Consider the following 11276-nt stretch of genomic DNA (forward strand, 5'->3'; position numbering starts at 1 on the left):
ATGTTTGCGCTTTTTCATGTCTTATTTTATAGCTTTCAGTAGGTTTCTTTGAAGTCATAGTTTTAAAGGTTACCTTAGTATTTAGTATAATTATTTAGTTCATAATTACTAATTTGCAAAGGTTACTTTAAAAGATTATAATTATGTTCAAAATAAATAAATAAATATGCATTAGGAAAAAAGTATTTTTATTTACAAAATAAATCAGAAAGAGAGGAAAAAATGGAGGTATTTTATTCACTAAATATAGAATTTAAAAAGATAGAATTACAGAATGTTCACAGTTATTTTCTATATAGTGAGAACAGAATTTTTAAAGGATAATCAGGAAAAAGCTGGGGAATAAAATATATGAAAAATATGTTTCTATGACAATCTTTAGAAGGGCGTCTTTTGGAGGTGTAGCACAAAATGCAAGCAAGCCCAAGAGTTAAGATTTAGTTTTCTTTAAATAGGAATAAATTATTTAAATTATAAATATTTTCATTACTTTTATTAGTAACATAAAATGTTTATTTTAGCATCCATTAAACATTTCATTCATTATAATTATTTTTATTTCTAAAAGTGTACAAAATATCAACCTCTGTAGTAAATAGTCACTAAAGAATGTTATCATACAAACTGGAAGCATGCTTCAATAAATGACAATTAATCATACAGACCAAAAATTAAACTATTAAATTCATAAATATAAATCTCCTTTAATACTTTCAAGCTTACATAATTTTAAAAGAAAAGGAAATTTGTCTAATTTGTCTACATTCAACAAATTATTTGAAGAGGAGAAAAAGAAAAAAGGACTCTTGATGAGTTGAACTCTGCGCAAGTGAGAAAAGAGTTCAAAGTTGTTGCAACAATTAGGTGTGAAAGCCTCTCCATTGCAGCAACTATTTAACTCTAACTGAGGATGCCATAGATCATGAGCAGCACCAGGCCGAGTCCCATCAGCAGCAGCAGGACGCCTCTTTCAGCCAGCTGCCTGACAGAGGGCAGGGATAAAGAAATTGGGGTGTCACGACTTTGTCGGATCTTGAGGTAATGCTCCACGGAGTCCGCCAGGCTGTACGGCTGTGGGCAGTAACCCAGTTCTTGACGGGCCTTGTCGATTTTGAAGGTGTGGCTCACTGTGATGTTTCGGACCTGCAAAAGAAGATGGGACCCTCAGAAATCATTTCAAGAAGCTCCTGAAGCATTTGGAGGAAAAATTCATCTCATTCTCATTTGTAACTCTGATGACCTGATCCCCTCATGTTGAAGAAAAGTAACCTCGCAGAATTATGTCATCGGGGGAAGTCCAGACAGAGAAGGGAAATTTTCCAGTTTTGTGTCTTCATAACTGGCTTTTTTCCATTCTCTAAAGCTCACCTTTTACAGAAAAATCAACAAAAGGTTTTTTTTCTGTATGACTCATTAACAGTTTATCCATATGATCTTGCATAAGACATTTTACAGTCAAGGAGTGAAGGACTACAGAGTCTGGATCAGCACAGACTTACTAAAAATACCTCAATTTGGCATGTGAAATTTTCTTCATGTGACTAAAGAATTACACACACAAAAATAAAAATATAAAACTCCACATGACACCAAAGCAACAGCCACTCCACTGACATCACTTCCTGCTATCAGCATGTAAAAACTTCCTGTTTTGACCCCACAGCACTTTATGTTTTATTCACGGGGCAACCATCGATCTGAGTGGCCTGCAAGCCGCAGTCTGACAGAATGAGCAGCAGGTAACGTCTGCGGCGCTCAGCTTTGGTTTCGGCTTCATGTTGCATTTATGAAGACCCGACGGGGCTGCAACCAAGACTCCTCAGGACTCACAGTGAAGGCCTCCAGATGATTATTCAGCCTCACAGCAGCTACAGGAGGACTTTACAGTGAGTCCCGTGGAGGATTCACTATTATTACTTAGTGATATTAGACAAAAGTGCTGCTTGGTTTAAGAAATAATCCATTCAATCAACTGATTGCATCTCAGACTGGATTAAATAGACAATGATACAATCCATGTTATTTCTAAACTCCATAGTTCAGATTTATGACAATAAAATCTCTCAAAAATAATGTGTGGAACAGTTTTTAAAATGTATTTTCCTAAATTATGAAGGTAAAATAAGGAAAAGGAAATACAGTGTTCCACTAAAATATTCATACCGCATCTGAATGTTTTGAACCATCTTCATGGAACGTGTCTCAAACTCAGACAGATTTGAAGAAAAGCATGTGTAACACTGTCAAATTCATTTAGGTCTGGGCTTTGACTTATCACATGAACAAATTTTTATCCAAACCATCCAACTTTGGCTCTTGTTGCATGTTTTACCTAAAAGGTTTTTTTTTCTGTCAGCTCCTACCAACTTCCTGGTTTTCTGAGGGAAAGCCTTCCCTCAGCATGATGCCGCCCCACCGTGCCTCATTGCAAAGGTGACAATTTCATCAAGATCAATGATGTTACTTTTTTATTATTATTATTTCGAAGGCAGTTAGCCAAACTTCATTCAGCGATATAAGAGTAAAGATGCACACAAAGCTCTTCAGATTTTTATGTATCCCTTCCCTGTTGTCCCATCAAATTAAATTATAAAAAATTTGAAATTTTGTAATGTGGCAAAATATAAAACAGTTGGATATATGAATTTTTTTTTTGAGAGAAGACAACCATAAATCTGGACTCTGAGCAAAGAAACCTCTTATTCTTTACTGCATGCAGTAGCATCAATCCTCAGGTTTTGGCATTTACAATTGTTCTTACTCTCCACTCTGGAGGATTAACATCTGAAAACTGAGTTTATGTGAATAGAGATAGATAAATTAAACAGGTTTTTATCTTGCCTTACAATCATTTCTGCAGTTGTCACGATGATATTTCGGTTGGAATGTTATTTCTTCAAGCATTACAACAAACAGCAAATATTTTTTTCATGAGAGGAAATAAATCACAAACAGGTAAAAGCTGGTTTTTCTACGTCTTGATAGTGAGTCGATTAGTGTGTGATCTTTCTACAGGAGTCTCAGCATATTATTTAAATAACTGTGACATCCACAATCACAGTTATTTTAGTATTTTTTTTTTATTTAGGACTAGAAGCGCAGTCTTTACCACTCTTTGACTTCTCCTAAGTCAAATAGAAACCCTAAGAAAAAATAGAAAGAAGCGGGCTTACCTCACTCCTGGTAAAAAGCAGAGGCACTTCGATCACCGGACTCAGAATCACATGTAAAAACTCCACCAGAATAGCTTGAAAAGGGGACAGTCAGAGAATCAGAGGTAAATCTTTGCATTCGAATGAAAATGTCCAAAAAAAAAAAAGAAAAGAAAAGAGGAGTGGTGAGCTACCTGCTGAATAGACAAGAGAAACTGGGACGGTTATCGATGGTCTGCTGTAGCCCAGTTTTTCAAACTGTGAAGATAAAAAAAATAATAAAAAATCACCTTAGACTAAACTCTCAAATAAATTGTGTTTAGTCTACAAATCCTTGTAAGTTTACATCACAATAATGGTTGAAGTTAACCCACAGATTCTGACTCACCAAAGGTGTCAGCCACTCAAACAGATTGACTGAAAGGCCATCATTAATGAAATACGCCTGCCCGCTCTGCAAAATGGCAGAAACATTTTTAAAAGGACACGTAAGTAACTCAAACTGTGGCAGACATAAAACTATGTGTAGAACTGTGTCTTTACGACTCACAGCGACGCAGCCTTTCGTCTTTGTGAGAGCCTCAGCTGCAAGTTTGTGGGCCAGGACCAGATTATCTATGTGGACCCAGTTCATCCTGGCCGCTGGGTCTCCAAACCTGAAGCTGAACAGGCGCCGTTCTACGTTCATCTGACACAAAGAACAAGAAATATGCAACTTAAGATCCAGTTTTCACCAGATACATGTGACATAGCTATAAAATGTACCTACCAGTGTTTAATTCAAGTCAATTTGATTTTTAAAAGTTAGACAAAATCAAGAACATAGATCTCTTGTGGATGTAATTTAGGTATGTCAGAAAAAAATCTCACAATTTACAACCTTGTATTTTCTATTACAACTACCTAATTTCAGCAACAAATTTTTGCCTTGAAGCACAATTTCTTTTCGTTTTTGAACATAACAGACTTCACCAAGTATACATTTTGCTACATTTAAAAAAAATGTAGCAAACCAAGATACAGAAGGTATCCAACTTTATGCTGTTTCATTCTTAGATTTTAAAAAAATCTCTTTTAACGTTTTGTGTAAGTAGTTTTTTTATGAACATTTTATCCAATGAGTACAGAGATTTGTATCTTTTCTATTAAAAAGAAAGTTAAATTGTACATAGATGTTCTCAAATACCAGTTTTAAATGATTCAGGACACATATTAGCCCATGATTAAGTGTTTACATTTTGATACTTTAGCAAATGTAATTTGCAAACTAACTATACAAAAATAAGTAAATAAATATTACTATCACTAGTCGGAGTTGTGGTAGTACGGATGTAATTCATCTGGTTATTTAGAAGCTGATTAGAATATAAATAATTTGCTGATGTGTCTTTGTAGCTGTCAAACCAAAATAATTTCTATGTTCATTAAAAGGTACCTTAAGAAAACCAAACTTCATTGGCTAAATTCTAGCAGATTTAACGCTGTATAGCACAAATTCTTTGCCAAGGTTGCTACAACAATACATCACTAGCAGAAAATTAAAAGTTATAATCTTGGCCAAATGCTAAATCCTTTCCTACATCCAAAACTCAAACGACTGCTACCATGCAGGGGGAGGAGGGGAACTAGAAGAAAAGGCGTCGTAACTGGATGCCTGGAGAGCTCCATCAATAATGTAAACTCTTCTAACAGGAGTGTGTGCTGCCAGAGAGGCCCTCAGACATGGCTGTTTGCTCACCATCACTCTGTGAAGATGTCTCCTTTCTCCAGGTCCATAGATGCCACACGGCCGCAGGACGCACGTCTCCAGTTTCCCTCCACCTTTAGAAATAAGAGCAGTAGTGAATATGCCAGTTTTTTGGGAGGGATCAAACTAAACAAAACTCATACATCCAATGTAAGAAAATATGTCAACAAAGACTCGGTTTCAATCATTTGACTGCATTGATGAATTGTCGAGACTCATGCAAATAATACAAAACAAACAAAAAAAAGGGCTTAGAGCTGAGGCAGGTTTTTATGCAAGGTGTCATTCTGACAGTCAAATAAGCGTTAACACCTACAAGAACAACAATATAGCATGAAAGCATAAGACCAGGGCAACTACAGTGAGATAAGAATGTAAATGTGCTTTGCTACATCCTCCTGCTGCTGAGGTGACTTAATGCCAGTGGAAAAAACGTCCTCTGATAGCAGATACACGCACATTAAGCTGCAGTATATAACGTGACACCTGAATGCTTTATGCTTAATTAAATGTATGGGAAAATGATCAGTCATAGTGAGTTGGATTACACTGAGGAATGGAATAAGAAACTATATAGCAAAGACATAAGGCACAATTTTCCTAAAGTAAAACAAACTTTAATTTATTTTACTTTAGTTTTTTGTGATAGACCAGCTCAAAGTATGGTCTGCATAAACATTCAGCACCTTTTCATTAGTTTCCTGCGTAAAAAAAATATCCAGTACAGCCAATTGCCTTTACAAGTCACATCATAAGTGAGCGTAAGCCACCTGTCAGTCATTGTAAATACAGACGTTCTTTGAAGATCTCAGGCATTTCACCGGAAAACTGCAGGAAAGTTGTTGAGAGCTTTAAAGTAGGATTACTTCATAAAACAATATATCAAGCACTGGACATCTAGAGCATTATTTGAAAATGACAAGTTTTTTTTTTTTTTTTTTTTTTTTGTTTCTCCTCCACTTCGTGATTATGCAACATTTTGTGTTGGTCTAACACATGAAGTCAAAGAACAATTTCAAATTTGTTGCAACATCATAAAATGTTCAGATAAATTACTTTTACAAATGACTGGAAAAGTCATCTAGTGACTGTTTCTGCACACAATGAGTTGAACTTCACTCTCAGTTCTCACATCTGAATATACAGGACTGATTGGATTCTCCCCTATGTGCAACCTGTTTCTATAAATCTGCGCTCAGGTTGTCACTTCTCTCACTGATATTTCTGCACCTTTCACTGAGGACCCATTGGCCGAGAGGACCATCTGCTCTGCCACCGCTTTAGTTCTGGAGTAGTGGTCGATGTGCTGGAAAAAAAAAAAAAACATAAAAAACCCCACTGATTTCTTACATGTCCTGGTGTTTAAAAATACAGTATATGTACAAGATTTTAAGACGTGTTTTGACTGCTGCTTACCAAATCACTGGGCACATATGGCACTGAAGCCTCATCTCCATCCACAATTGGTTTCCCAGCAAACACCACGTTGATGGTGCTGGTGTAGACCAGTCTGGGGATTCCTCTCTCTTTACACACTGACAGAAAGCAGATCACACCACAAAGCAAAGTTTTGTGACAAATGACAGCTGGTAAAGGTGACTTCTTCACACGACAGTGCTAAATTACTCTCATCTATGTAGACTCCGGTTTTGGGAAACACCATCTCTGATCACATATTTTAAGCATGAGACAGGAGTTAGAGCGGCACTTGTTGTCGAAGAGCAATATCTCACCATTTATGACATTAGTGGTTCCTCCAACGTTGACTGATTCCACCTGCTCCTTCCTCAGCTGGGTTTCAGAGAAACAGTACAAAAATAAATAAAAACAAAACAAAACCTTGTCACATTTCTTAGAAGATGTTGTGTGAAAAGCTAATAGTGCACTCTTACTCTTACTTCATGAGGAGTCCTGATTTTGGGATTTGCATTGGATTTTAAAAATAAGCCAAGAAGGCCAATTTGACCTGATCTAATCAGAGCAACCTCTTTCCACTTGTTTGTTGTTTCTCCAGTTTGTTTTTTCATGGTTTTCTTTCGACAAGGTCGATATCAACTCTTCCATATTTTGGAAGCGTTGTCCCATCAATAAAGTCTTATCAACAAATTCTTCCACGATCTCTGCAGTTCCAGTTTTCATTTTTTGTTACATTTTGCCAGCTGATAAACCTCTGATGCTGCCACAGTACAGCTGCTTTTCCATTGAGGTGAATTTACACACATTTAGGCTCCATTTACCAACAGGTGATTTCTTCAAAATCACTGACTTTTATTTGGGGGTGTCAGATTAAAGGGACTAATAACAAATGCTACATTTAAAACAAAAAATCTTTTAAATTTTATCCATAATAATTGTCAAAAACCATGACTTAATTTGCTTTCAATTCCCAGTTCTACCAACTTTGTGTTGGTCTATCACATCACCTTCCAACAAAAACAAACTGAAAGAGTAATAAAGTTCAAGGCTTATGAGCATCTTTAAATGGATGTATTCAGTCACAAAGAGGCAAAATTTTTGTAAGGAATGAACGCACATGTACTTCAAGTATCTCAGATCACATTTGACTCGTCACTTCACAATGTCTACCAGGAATTCAGACCACATTCTTTACTGGAAAGTGTGGTGTACATGACTCAAATCAAGATTTCCTTGTGAGTTTTTAAAGCAAAATCAGCAGTTCTTTTAATTATTATTACTTCACAGTGACCTTAGCTTATAACTCCCAAAGAGCTGGACAATTTCATTGTTTGTGAAGCCGTTTTATGCCTAATTCACCGAGAGCATCGTGGCTATACATACTGAAGGGCACAGAAGCAAACGCCCTGTCATTCAGGTTGGAGGACTTTTCATTGCAAGGAGAATGTGTTAACAATTTAGAGGCTTGTCTGGCTGCTGTGGGTTTCAGCGACATTCAGTATGACCAACTCTAGCTCATGTTCAAATAGGGAAGAGGAAGATCACCTGCTCTGGTCCAGACATGCCATAAGATGCTGTGTGAAATATGCAGTCCACTCCTTCACACACTTTGTACAGGGAGGAATAGTCCCGAATGTCGCTCTGAAAGAAACAGCGAAAACCATGTTGAGGTTATTTTATTTATTTATTTTTTTGCAAATAGGGGGTAGTGTCTGCTGCATGTGTAATAAAAAAACAATACCAAACAAACATTTGGTAATATTTTTTTGTCAAGTGAAAGCCTGCCGACAGCGGTGTGCAGGTGAAACCTGATTCATGTCTCCACCCTCTGTGACCCAGCAGGCAGCTGGCGCTCTGAAACAGATCGCTCACCTGCGTCTCCAGCCAGCACACTGACCTGATGCACACACAGTGACACTAGAGCTCAACTTCACAGCTAACAGCTGAGTGAGCTGCACTGTTTGGCTGCAAGAGAGCAAATACTACAAACCCAATACGAACCAAGCTAAATCATCTCAGCGAATAAATTGATTAATTCAAGAAAAACATGTCCCTGCAAAGTAATAATAATAATGAAGAAAGAAATTATTAGGAAGAACAATGCACACTATATAAATAAATAATAAACTGAATAAACAAAAAACAAAATAAAAATGTTATATATTCACCTTCACTGAATTACATTAGTGGTGAAAACATTCAACTTGAGAGTAAGAAAGGGTATTCATTATATTATGTGATGAAAATTCATAAGAAACACCAGCCTCCCCTGTTTCATCACTCCAAAAAAGTAATTTTTCCCAGTACAGCACATTAATGAGAGCCAAAAAATAAAATTGAATCAATAAGTGCGGAATAGTTCTATTGGTGGAAACCCTGTAAGAAGAAAGGCATGATAGTGGGGAAAAAACAGAAGGATTGGGGTTTCTTCCCCCCGTGAGAATCACCTGAAGGAAGACTGCTCCATCAGGAATATCCCAGAGAGGCTTGTTGACATCCAGAAGGATCACAGTCATCCCCTCACTGGCCAGCTCTTTCCCCAGCCTGAAGCCAAAATATCCCCCTCCTCCTGTCACCAACACCTTCCCTTTGCAGCTGTCCCAGGCTGCTCTTCCCACCTCCAGTCCCAGTCTTGAAGCAGCACAGTTGGGGCTGTTGCAGGTGCCAGCCGTGGCCCCGCTGACCCTGTGGCGGAGGGCTGGCGCACCCCCAGAGGAAGCAACCAAGGATGGATCGCTCAAGCACTGCTTGTGAGGGAGGTTTGAGTGGTTGAGTGTGTGATGCCCACCGGCCTGCAGGCGAAGCAGCGGGGCGCCGTGGCAGGGCAGCTGCTTCATCTGGCACATGGAGGCCCCACTGTCACCCATGCTGGGGCTGTACAGGTCAATAGACATCCTGAGGGAGGGAACAGGGAAAGTACTGAGGGGTACTTGTTTATTTGTTAGACATGCATCTTCAGCTTTTTTCACAGAAATTCATCTTGTTAATTTTTAACCTCCAGCAATTAGCTGAATGTGACAAGTTCAAACTGTCTTAGCTGCTTTCACACATAAGTTATTATTAGATGCTTTGTATATAAATAATTATACAGTAAATACAAAAAGCTTAAATTTTCACATGACAAAGAACATTTTACAAGAACTTCTCCTGTTAAATAACTCCAAATGTCTGCTGTTTTTTCCTGAAATTTATCTTAAGCTGCTGGGAAACCTTTTTCATGAATTGACTCACCTTACTGTGTTCCTCCTCGCCTCACATACATACCTGTGTCTGTCAGCTGTCTTATGAAGAAATTCTAGTTCTGCTGTATCTGTGGGCCCTCCAAACACTCCGCCCATCAGCCACCTGAAGGAACTCCTACCGTAATGTCTGGATGAAGTGCACAGGGAGAATCCTTGCTGTAAAAGCAGTGCCCCCCTCCCCACCGATTCATATCAAACTTTGAGTAAAACTCAGGAGTTGGCTTTATAAAAGTGTGTCTTCTTAAAGGGAGCACCAGGAGATCTAACAACAAACTTGTCTATCGTTCAGGCGACATTGTCAGCAATTACCGTATCATAATTTCAGAACCCCAAATAGGAGGCCAGCTGGAAAAGTCTGCTGAGGTTGTGTAAAAATCAGTGACTTTATCTCGTATTATAACTTTACGGCTCTTGTATCAGAACTGACATTCTCTGATACAAGAGGAACTGATTAAAAAATGTCACATGCATTAGTGGGTCAAAGCAGCTGATATAATGCTCTAAATGGGTTATTAATAAAGTTTTATTCTTATTAGAGTCATCGAGAATTCAGAGATTTTTCTATTTTGATCTCAGAAATCTTTTACTCCTTTTACCTAAAGAGTTAAAGAGGACATGTCCAAGCATAAAAGTTGTGCTATATTTCATAAGTTCTTCTTTTTCCAAAGGTTTCTTACCAACCACATGACAGGCGTACAACTACATAGATGCAAAAGCTGTGTTGCAAATTGGAAATTTGTCACAAAATTTTGTCAACCAAGTTAACAGGAGAGGAGCATGGAGAGTGTCTGTCAAAGACAACTCTGGATTAGCTGCAAAGAACCATATCTCCAGACGGAAAAGGCCAAAATAATGTACACATTGGGACACAATTACATGTATTGGCATTTGTGTAAAAAATTGAGATAGCAACTATTTTGCAGAGAGACCATTTTCAGGAAAGCTAATGCACACACGTGCCAGAAGATCCGCGGCTGCAACTGCAGGAAACTGATACATTTAGAAAATCTTGTATGATTTTCCTTTGGAGTTACAAATATGTACCACTTTTTGCTTATTGCAAAAAAATACATTAAAATGAATCAGGGTTTGGTGAAAAAGTGAAATTTTTCACTTCAGGATCAAGTGCCAACAAAAAGCAGAAAGAAATTGTGATGATTTAAAGGGTTTGCGTTAACTTTACCTACTATAAAGTAGACAATGTTGTAGAGTATCTACATTTGGAAAAATAAAAGGCATGCCAAGCAAAGAAAACCTCTTCAGGTTTCAGTTTTCATATTTGTTATGAATCTCCAAACATTTGATTAATAAAGAATAAAAAGTGAGGGAGAAAATCAAATTTGTCAAAAATGTTCATGAGATTGACCTGGGTTATGATAATAAACCATTTGCGGCTGTAATCATTAAGATAGAAAAATGTCATCATGTTACCTCTGCCTCCATTATCTGCTGAGAAACATGATGATAGTAAAGAAAAATGATAGAAACAGTGACGAGATGGAAAGGAAAACATAAGACAACAGAATAAAGCCGTATCATTTGGAGGACAAGTAACTCGACCAAGGCCAAATCGTCAGCCACAGTCACTTCCTGAGCCCAGTGGTTTTGGGGACAACAGAAATAGACGCTTAATGTTTTATTTAGCTGGCAGCCGACAAGAAGCTGAACCTGAGATGATGGCTGAATACGCTGCGAGTAGTTAAAGAGAGGAGGAGAAAA

The 11276-nt window shown here is 37.7% G+C and overlaps 1 protein-coding gene across 1 annotated transcript; it reads right to left on the bottom strand.

Annotated features, from left to right (window-relative positions):
* Nucleotides 1-688: 688 nt before the first annotated feature.
* On the bottom strand, nt 689-9778 carry sdr42e2 (short chain dehydrogenase/reductase family 42E, member 2). Its single transcript, XM_055035895.1, has 12 exons — nt 9547-9778; nt 8763-9210; nt 7861-7956; nt 6633-6690; nt 6316-6434; nt 6130-6205; nt 4891-4973; nt 3703-3840; nt 3541-3606; nt 3347-3410; nt 3174-3247; nt 689-1143 (listed from the first exon to the last, which is right to left on the bottom strand). The coding sequence occupies exons 1-12, from the start codon at nt 9651-9653 to the stop codon at nt 901-903; spliced, it is 1572 nt and encodes a 523-aa protein (XP_054891870.1). The 5' UTR covers nt 9654-9778; the 3' UTR covers nt 689-900.
* Nucleotides 9779-11276: the final 1498 nt, after the last annotated feature.

Source organism: Poeciliopsis prolifica, unplaced genomic scaffold (genome assembly GCF_027474105.1).
Source record: "Poeciliopsis prolifica strain line A6 unplaced genomic scaffold, Auburn_PproV2 SCAFFOLD010, whole genome shotgun sequence".
Taxonomy (NCBI): domain Eukaryota; kingdom Metazoa; phylum Chordata; class Actinopteri; order Cyprinodontiformes; family Poeciliidae; genus Poeciliopsis; species Poeciliopsis prolifica.

Excerpts from the sequence above, each read along its gene's own strand:
- sdr42e2 (XM_055035895.1), bottom strand. The coding sequence starts at position 9,653 with ATGGGCGGAGTGTTTGGAGGGCCCACAGATACAGCAGAACTAGAATTT. Across the intron at positions 6,691-7,860 it reads GCATGTCTGGACCAGAGCAG|CTGAGGAAGGAGCAGGTGGA; the intron begins GTGATCTTCCTC and ends TCTGAAACCCAG. Across the intron at positions 6,206-6,315 it reads CATATGTGCCCAGTGATTTG|CACATCGACCACTACTCCAG; the intron begins GTAAGCAGCAGT and ends TTTTTTTTCCAG.